Source organism: Carcharhinus amblyrhynchos, chromosome 3, assembly GCF_965287045.1.
Source record: "Carcharhinus amblyrhynchos chromosome 3, sCarAmb.v2.hapA, whole genome shotgun sequence".
In the NCBI taxonomy this organism is placed as follows: Eukaryota; Metazoa; Chordata; class Chondrichthyes; order Carcharhiniformes; family Carcharhinidae; genus Carcharhinus; species Carcharhinus amblyrhynchos.
In genome coordinates, this window is record NC_137326.1 from 13,969,505 (window position 1) to 13,991,758 (window position 22,254).

The 22,254-nt window shown below is 41.6% G+C and overlaps 1 protein-coding gene across 1 annotated transcript in view; it reads right to left on the reverse strand.

Annotated features, from left to right (window-relative positions):
• Positions 1-22,254, reverse strand: part of celsr3 (cadherin, EGF LAG seven-pass G-type receptor 3) — a 241,665-nt gene that overhangs the window by 184,586 nt on the left and 34,825 nt on the right. Inside the window, exon 3 of the mRNA XM_080186571.1 lies at positions 17,467-18,105. Within this exon, the coding sequence (XP_080042697.1) occupies positions 17,467-18,105 (639 nt within the window). The remainder of the gene's footprint in view (positions 1-17,466; positions 18,106-22,254) is intronic.

Consider the following 22,254-nt stretch of genomic DNA (forward strand, 5'->3'; position numbering starts at 1 on the left):
AGTAATAATCCTTCCTACCATTATTCCTACCAAAGTGGACCACCTCGCACTTGCCAACATTAAATTCCATTTGCCAGTTCCTGGCCCATTCGCCCAGCCTATCTAGATCCTCTGTAGACTCTCCACACCCTCCGCGCAATTTGCCGTTCCACCAATCTTGGTGTCATCAGCAAATTTCGACACCACACACTCGGTTCCTTCCTCCAGATCATCTATATAAATGGTAAATAGCTGAGGCCCCAGCACCGACCCCTGGGGCACTCCACTAGTCACCAACTGCCAATCTGAATAGCACCCATTGACCCCCACTCTCTGCCTCCTATTTGACAACCAATCCTCTATCCACGCTAACACCCTAACCCCAACTCCATGTCCCCTGACCTTCTGCAATAACCTCTTGTGAGGTACCTTGTCAAACGCCTTCTGAAAATCAAGAAAGACCACATCCACCGGCTCTCCTCTATCCACCGCCCTAGACACATCCTCATAGAACTCCAGTAAATTTGTCAGACACGACTTCCCCTTAACGAAACCGTGCTGCGTCTGCTCTATCAAGCAATTCCCCTCAAGATGCCTCGCTATTTCCTCCTCGATGACGGATTCTAACATTTTACCTACAACAGACGTTAAACTAACCGGCCTATAATTCCCTGCCTTTTGCCTGGCACCCTTCTTAAACAACGGCGTAACATTAGCTGTTTTCAAATCTTCCGGCACTTCCCCGGAATCCAGCGACGTTTGGAAAATAACCACCAAGGCATCCACTATCACCTCCGCCAGGTTAAAGAGATGTGTATTGTCTCCAGACAGTACAGTAAGTGAGGTTTTGCAAACCCAGGCAAGTCACGGGGGTTACAGATAGTGCAACATGAACCCAAGATCCCTGTTGAGACCGTCCTCATGTGTGCAGAACTTGGCTATCAGTCTCTGCTCAGCGACTCTGCGCTGTCGTGAAGGCCGCCTTGGAGAATGCTTACCCAAAGGTCAGAGGTTGAATGCCCATGTTTTACAACAAAACAGAGTTAATGTTTCAAGTCTGTGACTTTTCATGAGAACTGGGAAAAATTAAGAGGTGTACTAGGCTTTGAGAAAGGGGTGGTTGGGAAGAGATCAAAAGAAAGCTCTGTGATAGGGTGAAAGTTAGGAGCCAGAATGACAAAACAGTTAGTCTTCCAGAACCAAAGGAAATGGAGTTGAGGCAAGAAAGAGAGACAAACATGTGCCTAGAACAGGTGTGTTTCTTATCTGAAGCTGTTCTTAGCTGACCTCTACATGTTTCCAACAGGAATCACTGAATATCAATTTGAAATATTAAGTAGTCTCACAATACCAGGTTAAAATCCAACAGGTTTATTTGGTAGCACGAGCTTTTGGAGCAGTGCTCCTTCATCAGGTGAGTGCCTGGGACGAAGGAACAGCGCTCTGAAAGCTTGTGTTACCAAATAAACCGGCTGGACTGTAACTTGGTGTTGTGAGACTACTTACTGTGCCTACCCCAGTCCAACACTGGCAACGCCACATCATGCAATTTGAAATTGACTTACTTTTTAAACCACAGTTAGCTCACAGCCCGGAATCTAATTGCTATGCCCCAAATAAACATGCCCTGTTACCTCGCCACAAATCTGGAACCAAATCTTTACTTCGTCAAGCCAGTGGGGAACACAAATAGCTCCATTACTTTAAACAAGACGAAAAACCCACATGCAAAATTAATATACGCAAAAGAGAAAAAAAAAGCTCTCAATTCCAATCCTAAATGCTTGCCGGTGGATGTTGGCATGGAAACAGACATTCTCTGACTGAACATGTACAATTCAGGAATTGCTCTATGCAACAAGACTGTTTTCTGAGACTGAGATGCTGTTCCTAATGTTCAGGAAAGGTGGGATGATTTATAAATTGAATTAAAACCTTGTTATTTGTTTTTGACCATCCATTTTTCTCTACATTACACGCTCCTGTGATTTGGACGATTACTATTCTGTTGCGATGACAACACTCGTACCTCTTGCAATCTTCATACAATTATTTCCACTACTTTAAACAGTTATTAGCACAGTTTTCACGTTATTGAGATTAAAGTGTGTATTGTGAAAATAATAGTCAGCAGGGAGGAAGACTAAGAAGTTCTGATGTAATGTCAGGGTTCAAAATATCCGGTACACTGTACAAACTTTTCTTTTGTGATTCATGGGGGGACCTTGCCTAAAAATAAAAAATAAATTACAGTCTCATTTCTAATTGTCAATACTATGTTATTCTGTATGTACACATAGACGATAGAACAGTACAGCAAAGGAACAGACACTTCAGCCCACAATGTTGTGCTGAACATGACGCAAAATTAAACTAATCCCTTTTGCCTGCCCTTGGTCCAGATCCTTCTATTCCTTGCATATTCATGTACTTATCTAAAAGCCCCTTAAATGCCCCTAACTGTCTCCACTATCCCCCTGGCAGTGCGTTCCAGACACCTACCACATTGTATAAAAAAACTTGTCCCTCACATCTCCTCTGAACTTTTCCTCTCTCACCTTAAGTGAAGCCCCTGGTATTAAATATTTGAACTCTGGGAAAAAGATTCTCACTGTCAATCCTATCTTTACCTCTCATAATTTTAGATATTTCTATCAGGTCTCCCCTCAGCCGCTCCAGGGAAAACAACCCTAGTTCGCCTCTCCTTATAGCTCATACCCTCTAATCCAGACAGCCATTCTGGTGAACCTCTTCTGCACCCTCTCCAAAGCCTCTACATCCTGCCTATAATGTGCAACCAGAATTGAAAGCAACTCCGAGTGCAGCCTAACCAAAGTTTTACAAAGCTGCAACATAACACCCTGACTCTTGTACTCAATGCCCCAACCAATAAAGGCAAACATATCATATGCCTTCTTTACCACCATATCTACTCGTGTGGCCACTTTCAGAGTTATGGACTTGAAGCTCAAGATCCCTCTGTACCTCAGTGCTGTTATGGTCCTGCCATTAACTGTATGCTTACCCTTAACACTTGATCTCCCTTTTGGGGAGAGAACACCATGTTGGAAACATTCATTTCAAAAGGAGACATGTCTATAGGGATGACCATCCTAGCTTGCTTAGTGTACTCATTATGGAGCGGTGGGTGGCAATAATACCCAAGACTGTTATTGACCTCCTAGGTGAAGGGCAGCATATGGCTCAGAATGCAGGAAAATGCTGATCATAGATCATAGAACCCTACAGTGCAGAAACAGGCCCTTTGGCCCATCAAGTCTGCACCGAACACAATGCTACCCAGGCCCTACCCCCATATCCCTACATTTTTATACCCACTAATCCCTGATAAAATATATTTTCATTATGAAAGAATTTAAAATCAATACTGAATATTTAAATTCTTCAGACCAATCTCCTTGGATTATTTTTTCTCCAGTTCATTAATAAAATCTGATAACAGAAGCAAATACAATCTGTCTCCCAACCTGTTCAAAGATGAGTTCCCCACTGTAATGACACAGACAGAATATAGTATCACCACAGGCGGGGCTTAAGGCTCTCTTATAACCTCCCAAAAACTCTTTAATCTTTAGCTGAGAGCCATGTGCTTTGTTCAGAGTTTTTCTTTTTCTTCAGTTCCTCCCCAAGGAATCTGGGGGTTTCCTCTTCATTAACATCCGAGTTAGCTTCTCTTTGATACAGTTATTAATTTATTCTCCGAAGCCATCACTGCAGGGGATGAACTGGCTATGTATGTTTTATTCATCGAAAAACACAATGTTCGACACGCATTTTCCATACAATTCCAGAGACGCTCTGCGCCCCAAATGCTCCAGGTTAATGCCTGTCAACCTCATCTCCGACATACAATTATAGAGTTTAAAGATGTTTAGGGTTTCAAACAAAGCTCTACCTTTGAAATCGTCAGATTTCTTCTGTTAAACCCTTAACCCTTTAGAACCAGGACCCTTCATCCTGAATGAAGGATGGAGGTCTGTCGACGATTTGATAAGGCTGTCAGTCTGTCGCAGCTGTCTTGGAAGCCGTGCTGTCACATGCAAATACAATCCATCATGTTAAGAGCTGTTTTTTGAAAGTTAATGAATGACATTTAGCACAGCAGCAATATGCTGTTGATATTCAGGGTGGAGGAGGCAGAGTGCACTTCCAAATTTGCTTCCAGTTCTTACCTATTTCACAATCACAGTCATTAGAAGTGAACTGGCAATAGAAGTTACCAAATTCAGAGTTATGCCGTAAAGCTTCAATGCAACATGAAATCACATTGTAATATGGCGATGACCAAAAAAAAACTTGAAATCATATCAAATCCACAGGATGTTCCAGAGCAGTTCATAGACAATTGGTTATCTTTTGATACATAATCACAGTTGTTACTTAAGTTGCAGCCAATTTGCAAACAGCCAAGTTTCCATAACAGCAAGTGAGATAAACAGCCAGTTAATCTGCTCTGGTATTGTTGGTTGAGAGCAGCACGCCCAGAAGAATTCCCTGCTCGTCTTTAAAATATTCAATGGGATCTTGAACAATCACCAGATTTAACATTTCATTCAAAATGACCAACAATGTAGCACTCCCCCAGTACTGCACTCAAATATCAGCCTACCCTAGATCACTATCACACAAATGATAGTGTTGCTGAATGAACAAACTGACACCTAGGATCAGGTTTCTGAAGAGTCAAGATGATTCTTGAAAAGTAGTGGGTGGGATCCGGATGTATAAGTGTCCCCCCCACCCCCTTCCCTGCTTCTGACATATCCAATTTTTGCCAGCAGCAAATAAGAAAAGAAAGCAAGCTGAACTTAGCGAGTCCATTTGAACTTAGTACTACTTCAAACAGATCCCATTTTTAATGTTAAAAGGACTAAACACAATGTGCGAGGTTAATAAGTGGTTTGGGATGTGATGGGTGAGGGTTGTGAAGAGTAACGTTGTTTAAAACAACTTGGATGAAGTCCCAGAGAAGCATGGAGGGCTTTCTAACCAGCCCACAATGACACTCGCCCACCCCCCTTGGCCACTAGTATTGCTTCCAGGGTCGGCGTAGGCCCAACTCTATCCCAGCTGTATTGCCCCAGAATGAAAATTACATCTAACGAGGTCCTTTGAAATGAAGTAGGCTGTCGAGTTAAGAAATTTCCTAACTCAAACTCTCTGCTTCGGGTAGTGAAAATCCACTCATCGTGTAACCATTCCCAGTTATCCATAATCCAAGGGTGAAACACATTTATATATCTGGAAGTCATTAAGCATAAAATATACATTTTGCCAAAGACTATTTTTTTCTCCTAGTCTTCTGAAAAGAACAGATTATGTTTTTTTAAAGCATCTGTTACTTTGTCAAATCAATCTTTCTGTGTGAGCATAAACTTATAAAACATAAATGTTTTGCCAGGTTATTGGTTTGAGGGTGCAACAGCACCAAGTATAAATTTGTCTGTAATATACACACCCAGACAATTCACATTTTCCAAAAGAGAGCAGAAAGCAGGAGCCAATTCCTTGCTCCAAGGGCACTCGGCTAACTGACAAATAAAGGAAAATTGAAGCTTTTACAGATTAGCCTAATTCTAGTCAGCTGGACCAAGATTAGATAACAGGGATCAAACATAGAATCCAGCTTGCATGATTCAGCCTTACAACAAGCTGTTCATTTAAACTCCGAGCCACCAGAAGAGCCCAGTGCTGCCATGTATTTCCTTGAGCAGTTCTCAATATTTACTGTGATTTGAAACTATCCAACATTTTCCATTTTTATTTCAGCCCTTCAGCATCTGCCATACTTTCCTTTTCTGATACCCATGGCTCCTTAAAGGGGAACTGCCCGAGTAAGGAAAACATTCCCTTTATCTGTGGGAGATTTCTTTAAAGAAACAATTTCATTAAAAGGATGCCCATATAAACAGGCTTGAAATCATAAACACAGTGCAGTCTCAACTTAGAAACACAGACTTGAACTCTCTTATAAACATGCTTATGGGAGATTAAAACTGTTCTCCAGTTGAATTTCTATTGAACTAAACTGAACCATGTAAAACACAATGAGCAATTTGACCACACTAGCTGTCCAATCTTTAAAAACAGTAGCGGGCACTGCTACTGTCCCCGCAAACCTAGAGGTATAGTATCTCTAACAATAATAATACAAAGAGTCATGTGGCCAGCATCCAGCTAAAGAGGCACTAACGTTGGCTATATTCACCAGTATTGATTTGCCCAGCTGGTGACCAGCAGCAAGAGTGCCTTTTCCAGATTTTAAAGTCTGCTGTTGCTGAGTAGCATTCAATGCATTCCCAAATACAACTTTATCTCACTAATACCCTGCATAATCAATTTTAGAAATTAGATCATTTGAGAAAGTAAGCACTGCAATGAGGAACAAAGAAACATACTCTGCAGAAAAGCTGAGACACCAAATGGTGCAGTAAATCAGAATGTATTCCTTTTGTTTTTGGATCGAAATCTCAATCCAGTCCAGACAAATGAGAGACACTAAAAGTTTGATATGAATTAGTTTGTGTAGTCTTAATGCTCAATCCCCAATAGCTGTGGGTCCATTCGCCAGCCATTTTAATTGAAAAATTATAAGGTTGCTGCTTGTGAGATAAGGAGTGGTTGCTGAAATTTGCACGATTTAGGGCAACCCTCAGAGCTGTGCTCTATATTGAAGCGTTACACAATTTTGATAAAATGGTCTATTCTGTGATGAACAAAATAAGTCACCATAAATGCCATTAACACCATGAAAAACATCTATTTTGGAAGGAGCAATGCTTTTCTCACAACATGATTTAACATAGAATACTACAGCACAAACAGGCCCTTCAGCCCACAAGTTGCACCGATCATATCCATACCTACCAGGCCTATCTATAACTCTCAATCCCATTAAATCCCATGTACTCATCCAGAAGTCTCTTAAAAGACCCCAGCGAGTTTGCCTCTACGACCACCGACAGCAGCCGATTCCACTCACTCACCACCCTCTGAGTGAAAAACTTACCCCTGACATCTCCTCTGCACCTGCTCCCCAGCATCTTAAACCTGTGTCCTCTCGTAGTGACCATTTCAGCCCTGGGAAATAGCCTCCGAGAATCCACCCTATCTACACCTCTCAACATTTTACAATCCTCTATCAGGTCGCCTCTCAATCTTCGTCTCTCCAGGGAGAAGAGACTTAGCTCCCGCAACCTATCTTCATAAGGCATGCCTCCCAACCCAGGCAACTCTAGAATCATCTAGAGAGAAATAAATTGATTCGGGATAGTCAGCACGGTTTTGTGAAGGGTAGGTCGTGCCTCACAAACCTTATCGAGTTTTTTGAAAAGGTGACCAAAGATAAGGGTAAGGCAGTTGACGGGGTGTATATGGATCTTAGCAAAGCGTTTGATAAGGTTCCCCATGGTAGGCTACTGCAGAAAATGCAGATGCATGGGATTGAGGGTGATTTAGCAGTTTGGATCAGGAATTGGCTGGCTGACAGGAAACAGAGGGTGGTGGTTGATGGGAAATATTTAACCTGGAGTTCAGTTACAAGTTGTGTACCTCAAGGGTCTGTTTTGGGGCCACTGCTGTTTGTCATTTTTATAAATTACCTATATGAGGGTGTAGGAGGATGGATTAGTAAATTTGCTGATGACACCAAAGTCGGAGGAGTTGTAGACAGTGAGATGGATGTTACAGTTTGCAGAGGGACGTAGATAAGCTGCAGAGCTGGGCCGAGAGGTGGCAAATGGAGTTTAATACGGAAAAGTGTGAGGTGATTCACTTTGGTAAGAGTAACAGGAGTACAGAATATAGGGCTAATGGAAGGATTCTTAGTAGCGTTGACGAGCAGAGAGATCTCGGGGTACTTGTGCATAGCTCCCTGAAAGTTGGCACCCAGGTTGATAAGGTTGTTAGGAAGGCTTACGGTGTGTTAGCTTTTATTGGTAGAGGGATTGAATTTCAGAGCCATGAGGTCATGTTACAACTGTACAAAACTCTGGTGCGGCCGCACTTGGAGTATTGCGTACAGTTCTGGTCGCTGCATTACAAGAAAGATGTGGAGGCATCGGAAAGGGTGCAGAGGAGGTTTACCAGGATGTTGCCTGGTATGGTGGGAAGGTCTTATGAGGAAAGGCTGAGGGACTTGAGGTTATTTTCATTAGAAAGAAGAAGGTTACGAGGTGACCTAATTGAGGCATACAAGATGACCAGAGGATTGGATAGGGTGGACAGTGAAAGCCTTTTTCCTCGGATGGTGATGGCTAACATGAGGGGACATAGCTTTAAATTAAGGGGTGGTAGGTTTAGGACGGATGTCAGAGGTAGGTTCTTTACTCAGAGGGTAGTAAGGGCGTGGAATGCCCTGCCTGCAGCAGTTGTGGACTCGCCAACTTTAAGGACGTTCAAATGGTCAGTGGATAGGCATATGGATAACATTGGAATCATTTAGGTTAGAGGGTCATTAGATTGGTTCCACTGGTCGGCGCAACACCGAGGGCCGAAGGGCCTGTACTGCGCTGTAATGTTCGATGTTCTAACATCCTTGTAAATCTCCTCTGCACCCTCTCAATAGCTTCCACATCCTTCTTGTAGTGAGGCGACCAGAACGGCACACAGTACTCCAAGTGGGGTCTGACAAGGGTCTCATAAAGTTGCAGCATTACCTCCCGACTCCTAAACTTGATTAATGAAGGCTAGCACAGGCTAGCACACCATACGCCTTCTTGACCACATCCTCCACCTGCGAGGCCGATTTAAGAGTCCTATGGACCCAGACCCCAAGGTCCTTCTGCTCCTCAACACTGTTAAGAGTCTTACCCTTGACATTATACTCCTTCATCCCATTGGACCTGCCAAAATGGACCACTATACATTTATCCACTACATATTTACATGATTAAAATCAAACTTGGGGAGGGAATATAAAGATACAAAGTTTGGCTAATTTGTTCCACAAATTTCCACAACAAATTTCCACAATATAACCATTCTCTACGTGAATACAACTCCTGAATGCCTTAACATGTAAATTCATAACTATCTGATATTTACAGCCTCTAAATTTGTTCCCTACACTAATGGAAACATCATCTTTACGTCTATTTCATCACAGCTCTTTCTAGTCACCTCTTTTCTAGAAAAAGAGCTTTATGGTTACATTAATTTGATATCATCCCTGCAAATTATTTTTGCTTTTCCTTTTGTGCCCTATATCTTTCCTGTGATATGGAGACCAGAAGTGTACACAGTACTTCAAAATATTTTCTAACCAGGGTTCCACACAAGTTTAACATGTCTCTTTTCAACTCTATTCCTTTGGAAATGAACTCCAGTGCTTTATTTATGTCTTGCAATCCTACTTTCAACAATTTCTGATTTTGTCCCCCTAGATTCCTTTGTTCCTCCACACTATTTAAGCTCATATTTTCCAAAGGATACGTGACCTCCTAACCAAAATGCAGCACATTTATCTATATTGATATGCATTTGGCATTAACACACTAATTCTTTAAGTTTAACAATACTTAATTGTATTTTGCTGCAGTTTTCCTTAGTATTAGTGATAAATTTCCAATTTCTAGCCCAAATGCATATGGCTAGTGTGACTGGGGGGTCTGTAGAACATAAATCACAAACTCAATGATCTTAACAATTTGTAATCACTGATACAGGAGCAATGTATATTTATACCACACTAACCATTTCACTGTGATACTGAAAGCTTAAACACTAACACATTAAGTTTGAATATGTACACATATACGTCTAAAACAGTCAAACAACACACCTGTTCCAACCCTATTCAATTTTTTAGAGTCCTCTGCACAGCTTGCTAAATAGATACACAAACTGCAACTGCAATAAGGATGGCATGGTAGCACAGCAGTTAGCACTGCTGCCTCACTCACAGAACCAGGGACCCGAATTCGATTCCGGCCTTGTCTGTTTGGAACTTGCACGTTCTCTCCATGTCTGCATGGGTTTCCTCTCTCACTCCAAAGGTGTGCAGGTTAGGTGGATTGGTCATGTTACTGTCGGTGCAGGCTCAATGGCCCAATTGACCTCTCTGCACTGCATGATTTTATGATGCTGAGGAGAATGGATAAGTCTCACTGTCTGTAGCATAACTCTAACCGGATCATTCACTCCAAGGAGTGAGCACAATACAAACAGATGGCATGAAGTCAAAGAAAATTGAATAAGGCAGAAAATACTGCAACACACTCCACAGCGAGCTTATATTTAGATACTGAAAAGTTAATCATAAATGACCCCAAAAACAGACCTATATTAAATGGCAATTTATCAGATACCACAATAACACACAGACTTAAGATCCAAAGCCAAAGTGTGAAATTACCTGCCAACATTTTGTGAAAGACAGACAGATGCCTATCAACAGCCAGACTCCCCACCAATCTCTTTTCAATACATTCAGGCATATTAAAGGTCCAGCTCCATACAAATTCAGTTGACAGTATTCATTTTAAAGTGAATCACTGCTAATGGACATGATTATTCATTTGAAATGAACCTGCATTTAACTAAATTATCATGTTTTGCCTGCACTTCTGAGCTTTACTTGGACTCCAAACCACAGCTTGAATAAGATGCACTGAAATAACACTGTCATAAAAATCAAATGAGCTTCCAACTTTTTGGTATGATTAAAGGTGCTGCATTTGTTAAAGTTGCCAGGTTTTAAGGAAATGTTTGTTGTGGTTTTGGTGGGGAATTAAATGGATTGGCTTCCCCATGGGACTCCAGTAAAAGAGAGTAGGAGGAGGATTGTCTCTGGGCTGCAAGTTCAGAAATATATTTTCATAAAGAACACAGCTGCAGTCAAAATTCACAGAGCGCACTTCAAAGGATTTGTTTTGTAAAGGAATTATTTTTTATCCAGCAGGGATTAGATTTTGTGTATTTACAAGGCTAGCCTCTATCCCTTGCCACTGATTTCTGTTCTCTGTAAAGACCAGTGATGTAAGTGCGCACTCAAAAAAAGCTGCCATTCTAATGGTAATTGTTACTTGAAAATAACTGGACAACAAATAACATTTTACATAAGTCCACTTGCTGCCTAAATGGTCAATAATAGTCAACCAAGTCAAAAGCTGTGAATAAAGGACAGCTTTACGGTCTGCTCCGTCAAAGGGAAGAAATCATGATCCTAAATATGCCTCTGGAAATTGAATACAGACGTTTCCTATAATTGAGGAAAGCTCCAATATAGACACCATCCCTAATATCCTATTACTCAGGACTGGCTGATTGACCTGAACAGCAATTCTGTCTTGTGCACCAGTGAAACCATTGTGGCTTTTTTTGATCATCAATCTCGACCTGTCCCCAACCAGATTATCTACCAAGCACCTTTCTAAAACATTAATTGACAACTGCTGAGAGAGTCTGGTCCAAATAATCACTTTTCTGCAAGAGGGAAATAAATGTCTTTCAATCCCTAATCTTGCTTGAGGCTTATTAATTTTAAAATTCATCTTCACAGGTTAATGGAATTACCTGCTTACATAAACATCACGTTTGCCTTGCTGCATCTTTAAAATGTTGAGAGAGGCGGCTCTGAGGCAGGCGGGGAGGCAGGGAACTTTGGAGATTAGTGTGTTGGTTCAGCCACCTGATACATTCCTGCTTCTCCGGACAATCTTGCTGAGTGAGTAAGCAACAGAAGTAGCTCCCCACTCTACAGTCAATTAGAGGCAAGTAACTGGCCACCAGGGGGGAAATTGGGGATGCCATTGGGATCTTAACAGTGGTAGATTGGCCCCACACTACTCATGAAGTCCTGAAGGTCAGTGGAGGCAGCAGGCCAAGGGACCAGTAAGGCTTGTTTTATTTATTCACCAACCATTCCCCTATCCTGAGCAGCTGCCTCCGTCACAGGGATACAGCTGCACCTCAACATAAGGAACAATTAAAAACCATGCATGGTCACACACCAGGCCATCAGTTCAGAGGCCTGAACTCCACAATAGTGGCCTTCTTGCATCCTACTATATCTGTGCTCAGGAGAATTGAGTCAATGGTGCCTCCCTCCCCACTTCTGCCTGTCAACAGGAGGCTACCTGCAGCTATCTTGCACACTAAGCTCAGTGATGGGCCTGTCCACCATTCAGAGGATCCTAACAACGTCTCCTCAATTGGCTCAAAAGGGCCTAACTGGCCATCTGCCACTGTCTGGAGGGCAGCTTTTACCAAGTTGACACTAGCTCCTGAAAAATCATTGGGAGATGGCAACCCCAATGTGTTATTTTGCAACTTTGCTCCTGGCATCATCCCTTAACCTGTCTCCCCAGGCCTGGGGGAAATTCAGACCATGGATTCTACCAGCCACTGGATACTTTCCATGGCCAGCGTGCATTCCAGGTCACTGCTTTCCTCCAACAGATAATTATAAAGAGAGACCTGGTTACTTTGACATTTTTTTTAAACCAAGAAACATAAAGGACCATAGAATGAGAAGAGGCCATTTTACTCGCACATTTGCTCCTTTCATAAATCCAATTACTTTAATTTGGATCACTTTCATGTATCACCCTTTGGTAATAAAATGCAATGATAGATTTTCCAAACTGTTTGGTCTGAAAAATCTAATACAGCAGATTTCTATTTATTGTTTCAGTCAAATCTTATACTGGTATCACAATCTCTCGTCAGTCTGCAATGGATTATACCAGATTTAGGTCCCAATGGCTTCATTTAGCCACATATGTAATTTCTCAATTACGCTGACACAACATTAGTCATCTATCCATCTACGCACTTGGTTGTCCAGGAATGCTGTCTACATAAGTGCATTTTAAAAGTTCTGTTATAGCAATAGCATACACATATAAAATGCACCTCAGATGAACTCAGAACAAAGATCTTCTGAGAATCTTTTTATACAAGTGTATTCCATTGTTACTACAGAGCTTTTTTAATTGATGTCCTTGAACAGTCATTATCGAGCAACACTCAATTATTCTAAATGATTGGTATTGTTATCACAGTTGTTATGATCTTTGATCCGACCCCCATGTTTTAGGTAAGATTTAGTTAGGGACCATTAACATTTTGTTTGCAGTAGACAAAGTGTGAGATTCGACAGACTTGCACAGTAAACAAAGCCACAAGGTTCCGCAGGTTTTGGACAAACAAAAATACGCATTACTACATGTAATTACTTCAATCAGGCCGTTGAGGTTAGGTTATAGGAATATGAACTCCCTGATTAAGGAGTCAACTGATGGGCCAATCAGGGAGTCTTTTCCTTGTATTTAAGTGGGAATGTCAGTTCCTCTGGCACTCCCAAAGGTAACTGCTAGCTCTCAGTGTACTGTTGTTGGAATTGTAAATAAAGGGATTTTGTTGAAGGAACTTCAGTCTCCAAAGACTTACTACATTAAACAAGGTCAGAAAGATAAAATAATTTATAATATCTATCTTATGCTCCAACATTCAGGGTAAATGTGAGGTACATTTGATTTAATAGGCAAAATTGTGGTGAAACAAACCCCACTGCACAACAAATGGTAGATGCGACAAAGATAGAGACCAAGGACTTCTAAACAGCCTACTCAAACATTAGCAGAATGTGGGTCAACCAATCTCACTAAAACTCTTGTCGCTCTCATGAGAGGTTCTGGTCTTCATCTTCCCTTGCCTTGAGATTCTCTCCAAATATCACTCCAGCTGAGTTGACATTAACAACAGCCCACCTTTCAGGGTTTCAATCCTGTCTCCTAGGATTCCGTCCGTCTGGATTCCAGAGTATGAACTCAAGTGCCAACTCACATGCAGAACTTCAGCTTTTCGGCCACACTGAGCAGAACAGTCCTGCTCCAAAAAGATACCTTTGCCCAACAGCCTACAGCGCAGTTGCCAACCTTCTGCTGCCTCCTTGCATTTTCTCCTGAGGCAGTTTTGATCACCAGGTTTTCTCCTGAGTCCTCTTCACTGCTTTCCTCAGCCCTTTTCCTACTTTTAAATTAACTGTATTTTTCCTGTCCTTAGTCTGGGAATGTTTTGGGACTTCTCCCTATCTCATTTTTTTGCTCTGTTTTCCTTTATGCACTGATGTGCTAGGCTAGTCCTCCGTCCAAAGAACTTAAAATTGCAGAACTGTGTATGTGCACCCTACTTCCAGTCTACGTCTGCACAGAAACTACGGGTCTGTCAGGCTTAGAGTTCCTATTTTCAGTGTGAGAAAGATGACAAGCAATAAATGGGATGTGAGATGGCACCAAAGGCAAACTTTGCTCGGCCTTGCGGAACTTCCCACCCATACTTACAGCAAAAGGTACATAACCATTGCCAGGATGTTAATGCACAATTGACTATACAGCCTCTGGGTTAACATTGAACAAAATACATAGCTGTGCCATCTGTTAAAAGTATGCTTGCAGCTGACTGATGGTCAACTGAAATGTTTTGGCCAGTCCCTTCACCTCCTGTCAGCCATGCCTTATTGTGGGTGTGGATGGTGTCTGAAAACAACTGGGGCAATTCCTCACTGATGCCTCAATCTGCAACACTTCCATTTTGCCAGTCACCTAATGGGTTTAGAAAGTTGTGCCAGTCAATTACTTGGTCTGCTTGTTTCTTAATATCAGTTTGATTGGGTCTTGAAAACACTAATTTCATCCTTAGTGCTGCTGATCTACAACAAAACAGGATTCTTTGTGGTCACTGACTGTCTTGCTTAACCACTGAACACCACTCAGAATTTTTACCTTGGCTTCAACCACTTTTTTATCATTTTGTTTTAACTCATTACTTTATGAACATTTCTGGCAGTTTATTTTGTTTAAAACCAGTTTGACGAGAGGCGCTTAATATAGCCTACTGTGTTGGTTTTATCCCATGACCAAACCCCATCACAAAATTCATCAGAACTCTCTACCTATACTGTACTTAACATCTGGTGACCCTTCTGATGTCTCCTCAGAGCAGCGAGCATCATCTGTAACCTTTGCTTTGATTTCTTCAAAATTTACAGTTATAGTTAGTTTATAGCTTTGCTGATGTCAGATCCACAATGTTAGCAATCTCCCTCCCGGTGAAGAGAAACATCAGATGATGCATCCCTGGGTGACTGGGTTTGTCTAACTAATGCCATTTAAAAATTCAGCCACGTTAACATGCACACACATCTGCTAATCCCCATCATATACATTACGTCACCTCTATCTCATTAAAGTTCAAAGTTTATTAGTGTCACAAGTAGGCTTGCATTAACACTGCAGTGAAGTTACTGTGAAAATCCACAAGTCGCCACACTTCAGCGCTTGTTTGGGTACACTGAGGGAGAATTTAACATGGCCAATGCACTTAACCCACACATCTTTCGGACTGTGGAGCACCTGGAGGAAACCCACACAGACAAGGAAAGATTGTGCCAACAGACAGTGACCCAAGCCAGAATTGAACCCGGGTCTCTGGCGCTGTGAAGCAGCAGTGCTGACCACTGTGTCAAGATCCATGTGCCATTCGACAGCCCGTTTTCTTTAAATGCTGCGTAATTGCTTATTTGTCAAGTTCCCACATGATTTGGTATCATTAAGAAGTGTTACATGATTTACCATCCACCTACACCACTTATGATTAGTGAAGAGCAAGGGTCCCAGAATAGACTTTGTATAACTCCAAATGTCACTCTGCTCAAACAGTGAATGTCTCTCATAAATCCTGATAGGCATTTGGGAACAGATGGCATATCCATCCTCCTGGCTTGTGAGTGAGTCCTAGCACAGAGGGGATCCAAAGGGCAGACACTGAAATTAATTATTTTTAAAAAAGCACTATCTCTATTTTTCTAGCACCTAGGCTTCTTTAGCTTGTACCCAAACTGAGGCAATGCCTAATTATGACTCCTGCAGCTCTGTCATTTGCTTCCTTTGGTAACTGCCCTAAGCTCCAACTCTTACTTCCAACAGAGAAATTCTATATTATGCCAGACCAAGAATTTAATTAAGAAATGCCTAAGATGGAGGTGGAATTGTTGATTTCTCTCGAGGCCTCATTATGAAATACAGGTAATCCGGAACCAATCTATAATAGACCTTTCCAGCCAAATAAAAGGAAGGAGGCAGCGGTGGTGAAGATCGAGGTGACCCCGAGGTGTTTTGTTTCCTTTGCACACATACAAATTAAGCAAAGAATTTAATCACAAGAATGCTGCAGGAATTGGCAATTCAGCCATTCAATAAACACACAAATTGCGAATACTATTGCAGTTATTTCAGCTCCAGAAAAACAAATGCCCAGAACATTAGAAGCTCGAAACACCTAATTCAAAAATAAATTAAAATCCAAGGATATAAGGTCTGGGACAGGGACATTTGCATACAAATAAAATTAGAATAATAGAAAAGCATGCAGTGGGGCATTTGACTTTTTCTCCCTTTAAGAAGCTAAAATCAAACTAATATGCAAGTTACACAAGCCATCTTGACATAAGAATGGTTAAATTGAAAAGAAAACTGGTGAAGACCAATGAATGCTGGTGAAATATCACATATAATGGAACATCAATGTTTGATGTATGAGAATGCTTATTTTAAGATCATTCTGCGAGCTGGTGTCCACTACAGCTCTCAAACATAACAGACATCCAAATACCAACAGATAAAAATCTTAATTGTGCATCAATTGATATGGGTCAAGCATTATTCACTTGGGTAGACAACAATACTTCTCAAGCCAGTGGATGATTCTGGATATAAATACACGGAACTGTTAGGGAGCACAAGGTCCTCAAGGGGCAGTCAAGATAGCCAGTCACTCCTTCAATTTAGTACCAACTACACACCAGCAATAGAAACTAAGACAGAGGTGGGAGGGCACTCTGATGTTAAGAAGTTGCATTTGCTCATGTGGTTCAATGACCACAAACCACAAGAATCAGAATTGTAATGCATTGGCCAAGGGCAGTACACTTGCAGCCAAGATAAAGCAGCATTGATGGCAATCCAAGGAGTGGTGAAACTGCCAATTTATAGATCTATTTTCTGTGTGCTGAGAAGCCACTGTCATTTTGTAGGACTGGCAATTCCTCTTTAAAGGCCAGGTGACTTGAAAGGGAATATGTTCTGGAACATTCCAAAGAAATTAGAACTTGCGCACTGTGCATGGTAAATAAAAGCAAGTTACTGCAGATGCTGAAATCAGAAACATAAAACAGAAAATGCTGGAAAATCTCAGCAATTCCAACAGCACCTGTGGAGAGAGAACAGAGCTAACATTTCAAGTCTGAATGACCATTTGTCAGAGATGCTCTGATGAGGAGTCATCCAGACTCAAAACATTGGCTCTGTTCTCTTTCCACAGGTGCTGTTTTCCAGCATGTTCTGTTTTCGTACTGCTGTTAGTAAATCGGTTTTTAAATCAACACAAGCCTCCATCTGGTTAGATGCCACTCAAATAAAAAATTAAACTCCATCACTATAGGAAAAAAAATCTAATTTTACAAACCTGTGAACTCCTCACGGCACACACACGTGTACCCGCCCTCTCTGCGACTACACACCCCAGAATTCTGGCAGGGATTTGAATAGCAAAGGTTGATCTCCGTTTCACAGTAATCTCCAGTAAACCCTGGTGGGCAGCGGCAGCGGAGGCCTGTGATGGGATGGATGGGCCGGAAGAGCATGGACTCCGAAGTGATGAATGCAGAAGAGCTGTCAAACTTCAACACTGAGATACATTTCATGTAGTTTTCACAAGGCTCCCGCAGGCAGACGTTGTCATCAAATGGGAGGACCTCTAGCATGGAAACTGAGGTTAGCAGCATCCGGCTCATATACAGCTGTTCCTGAAGCTCCTTGGAGGAGAAGAACTGGCTCTGGCTCCCACCTGGAACCAGAGCAGAAAAACTCACGTTCAGAATGCTGCCACTAACATCAGTGTCATTTTGTATGTTGAAAACGAAAATGTCCTCCTTGGAGGCTGACAAGACTTCCGCCAAACCCTCCACAAAGCGATTCAGCAAAGGAGACAGGAAACGTTCCTGTGACATGTTCTCCAGACGCACCGTGATACTGTTGGACAGCATCTCCTCTGTAATGACAATTACTCTCAGCACACACTGTGCTGTCACGCTGTGAATTCCATCTGAAAAAAGAAAAAGATCAAAATAACTCAATCAAAAACACGAACAAGTAGGATTATTGTTTCAGCTTCTCTTGGCCACATATAACATCTACTTGCAGAACAGAAACGTTTGTACAGCAAACGTATTGTGCTAATTAGAAGAGTAAATTAAATAGATAATTTAATACATTTTTTCCTCAACCAAACTATTTGCACATGATACATAATATGAACTAATTCCTTTTCAGTTACTATTCAACAAGAAGGGAGCACTACAGAAAAGAGTTTTACTTCAATCAGCATCTTGAAATTGAAAAATAAAGTCAAGATTTTGTTTTTACATAATGCCTTTCACAACTTCAAGGTATCCCAAGCACAGTATAAGGCAGTCGTTCTTGAAAATCTAGGGCAACACAGCAGCCAATGTGCAAAGCAGGATTCCACAAACAGCAATCAGATAATGATAATGTTTTATGGTGGTTTGGTTCAAGAGTAAATATTTGGTTTGGATGCTTATTGAATTCGGTTGTTCTTCAACTGGGGCCATAGGATCTTTTTCATCAACCAGGTTGGATTCAAACCTAGCACAACAGAAGATGGTTGTGGTTGTTGGAGACCAATCATCTCAGTCCCAGGAAATCATTGCAGGATTTCCTCAGAGGGGTGTTCAGGCCCAATCATCTTCAGCTGCTTTGACCTTCCTTCCATCATGAGGTCAAAAGTGGGGATATTTGCTGATGATTGTGCAATGTTCAGCATTGGGGCTCCTCAGATACTGAAGTCCATGTCCATATGCAATAAAACGTGGACAACATTCAGGCTTGGGCTAATGAATGGCAAGTAACATTTGTGCCATACGAGTGTCAGGTACTAACCATTTCCAACAACAGAATGCAACCATCTCCCTTGACATTCAATGACATTGCCATCGCCGAATCCCAATCAAAATCCTGGGGTTACATTTGATCAGAAATTGAACCGAGTCAGCCATATATAAATACCACGGCTGCAAGAGCATATCATTTGCTATCTCCCCAAAGTCTCTCCACCATCTACAAGGCATAAATCAGGAATGCGATGGAATGCACTTGCCTGGATTAGTGCCACTCCAACAACAATGAATAATCTGAACACCATTCAAAGCAGCCTGCTTGAATGGCACCTCATCCACTACCTTAAACATTCACAGCCCCCACACTGACGCTGGGTGGCAGCAGCTTACATCATCTACAGGATGAACTGCAGCAACTTACCAAGGCTCCTTCAAAAGCACCTTCCAAACCCACAGCCTCTGCCACCTAGAAGGACCAGGGCAGCAGATGCATGGGAACACCACCACCAGCAAGTACCCTGCCAGTCACCTTCCTGACGGAATAGCAATATGGTTCTGCCTTTGGGTCAAAATTGAAAGACTCCCTTCCTTACAGCACTGTGGGTGTACCTACACCATATAGATTGCGGGGACTTCAAGGTGGTAGCTCTCCAATACCTTCTCAAGGACAATTAGAGATGGGCAAAAAAAATGCCCATATCCAGATGGGGTGGCTTCAGTTTAACATCACATCTGAACAACAGTATGATAGATAATACAGCACTCCCTCAATACTTCACTGGAGTGTTGGTCTAGATTTGCTGAATCATGAACTCAGGACAGCTTAAACACAGATGCTAGGATACACGTGGAATATAAACCTCTGCTAATGGGGATAAATAAAGAGGCAAGGGAGGAGCGCAAGGCTGGACCAATTGGGTCAAGTAATCAAATACGAACGGCAGAGCTGTTTCCATTGCAATAATGGCCACCTCATGTATCTTCCCATTTAAAACATACAATATTTTGAACTTTTGCATTTTGGCTGCCACCACAAGCCTGTGTTATTGAATCCTAAAGATTCTTCTTCTTCTTTATTCTTTCATGGAATGTGATCATCGCAGGTGCGGTCAATATTTGTTGCCCATCCCTTATCACCCAACCAGATTGCTGTGGATCCGGCGTCAACTGTAGGTTAGAATGGTAAAGGGTGGCAGCTTTCCTTCCCTCAAGAACCAGATGGGTTTTACAACAATTTATGATAGATTTATGGTCACCATTATCTAAGCTAGCTTTTAATTCGATTTATTAATTGAATTTGAATTCCACTGGCTACCATGGTGGGACTTGAACATTAGGCTGGGCCTCTCAATTACTACTCATCCAATGATATTACCACTACACCACCACCTCCCCTTGAGATGTACGTGAGGGAGGGATGAATGAAAAGGTTTCTAGATTTGGGAAGCAACTCAGTGTATTGATCTAACAAATAATCAATGCCATGATCATTTGTTCATTTCACAATGTTACTCTCTGCTTGCCTGATAGCACCTCAAAAGGTATATAAGGCACCACTGCAAATACAAGTTCTTTTATTCAGAGAACCAGATCTTGGCACACAGATTTAACCCACTAATTGACTCCATGTAGTGAGCTGAAAGTGACATCTTTCATCAAGCTATGGATAGCAAAGATAACCATAATGGATAGCCCTAATGAAAGGTTTAGGTTTAGCTCTGTTATACAGATCACTGAAAACCAGGGGCAACCTATATGTAAGCACTGAACTAGATTAGGCATCAGGAGGTTCATTTTCTTCATAGGATGGCTCATCAAAATTTTAAACAAGTTGCTGGTTTCTGCAGAGAAGGAAGATTTACTGCAAACGTTCAAAGCAAATTCCTATGTGGCTGACATCACAATACACAAAATGTATGTGGGGTATTTAGCAACGTGTGTAGTGGCATTGTGATCTCCTGAAACCTTTTTATCACCTTCAGTGTTTCCCAGATTCTGAATTGGCGTAAAGTTTTTCTTTCTTTGACTCTTTTAAGAGGTTCCCTGGCTAGTGAGGGCCTAATGTGATTCATGGTGTTGAGTTTCACCATGACAGTACGTGACAGGCTTGATGGAGTTGATATTTACTATCTACCCATCTATCGTGTTCATGGCTTGTTTTACATTTTATTAAAACCCAATCCTGAATGAAAAGAGTTGATGATTTAAAACAGATTAACACCTCTAAATCTCTACTCACAAACTCTATCTAACAAACTGCAGTTATGCTCTTGTTGGCTCTGCTTAATTGATACCGATGTTGATTATTAAGGGACTGTCGATAAATGTTCACGCTATGCCATTATATGGTGGAAACCCTGTATTCTTGCATTTGATCTAAATCTGACAGAAGAACACGGACTGACATTTTTGAATAAACATAGTTCTCAAATTTCATCACTGTCCAAACCAATTACTGAAAAAAGATGGTGCTACCTGCAATCAAATCAAATAGGATAAAACTGCAACTAAGTCACTCAACTTGTGATGCATTACGACTGGACTCAAGTTTCAGGTTTTCCAAATACTAACTGATCAATAGTAAAATAACTACATGTTGCAAAATGAAATAGAAATACCACACCCACACCGAAAGGATTTAAATGTCTTGGAGACCAAAACAGAATATAGTACTCAAGATGGAGACAGAGCACTACATAGATTGAGCATGACTTCACATGGTTTCTTTTTTACTGTTTTTGACAATTCAGCTGTGTTTTTCAAGCGTCAGTTAGCTGAATTAGCTGAGTGGCTGTTTCATGATGCAGAGCGATGCCAACAGCGTGGGTTCAATTCCCGTAACAGATGAAGTTATTCATGAAGGCCCTGCGCCTTCTCAACCTTGCCCCTTGCCTGAGGTGTGGTGATCCCCAGGTTAAAATCATCACCTGTCAACTCCTTCCCCCTCCTCAAAGGGAATGGATGGCACACTAGGACTCCACTGTTTTTACAATAAATGAATTCCTGAGGGGGTCAATAGATTGTGGATGGGAAGTTTCTGGTGAAACAAAGCAAAAGCATTTAAATAAGACAGAATGATGCTGCAAAGCCTTCCATAACATTTTGCAGGGATAACACTGGACAGATGTCTGTGAAGAAATTTAAACTTGGCACTAGGCAGTTGCGGAATCTGTGCCTTCCAATTGGCAGATCTGCAAATTCTACTTAGCTTGAACAGGTTTTCTTTTAATGAAATTAAGGGAACCAGGGCTGAAGTTTGTGAATGAAGATGGTTTCAGCTGCTCAGAAATAGCTGCCAAAAATAGGTTCCATTCTACTCCCAACAATTTACAGAATTT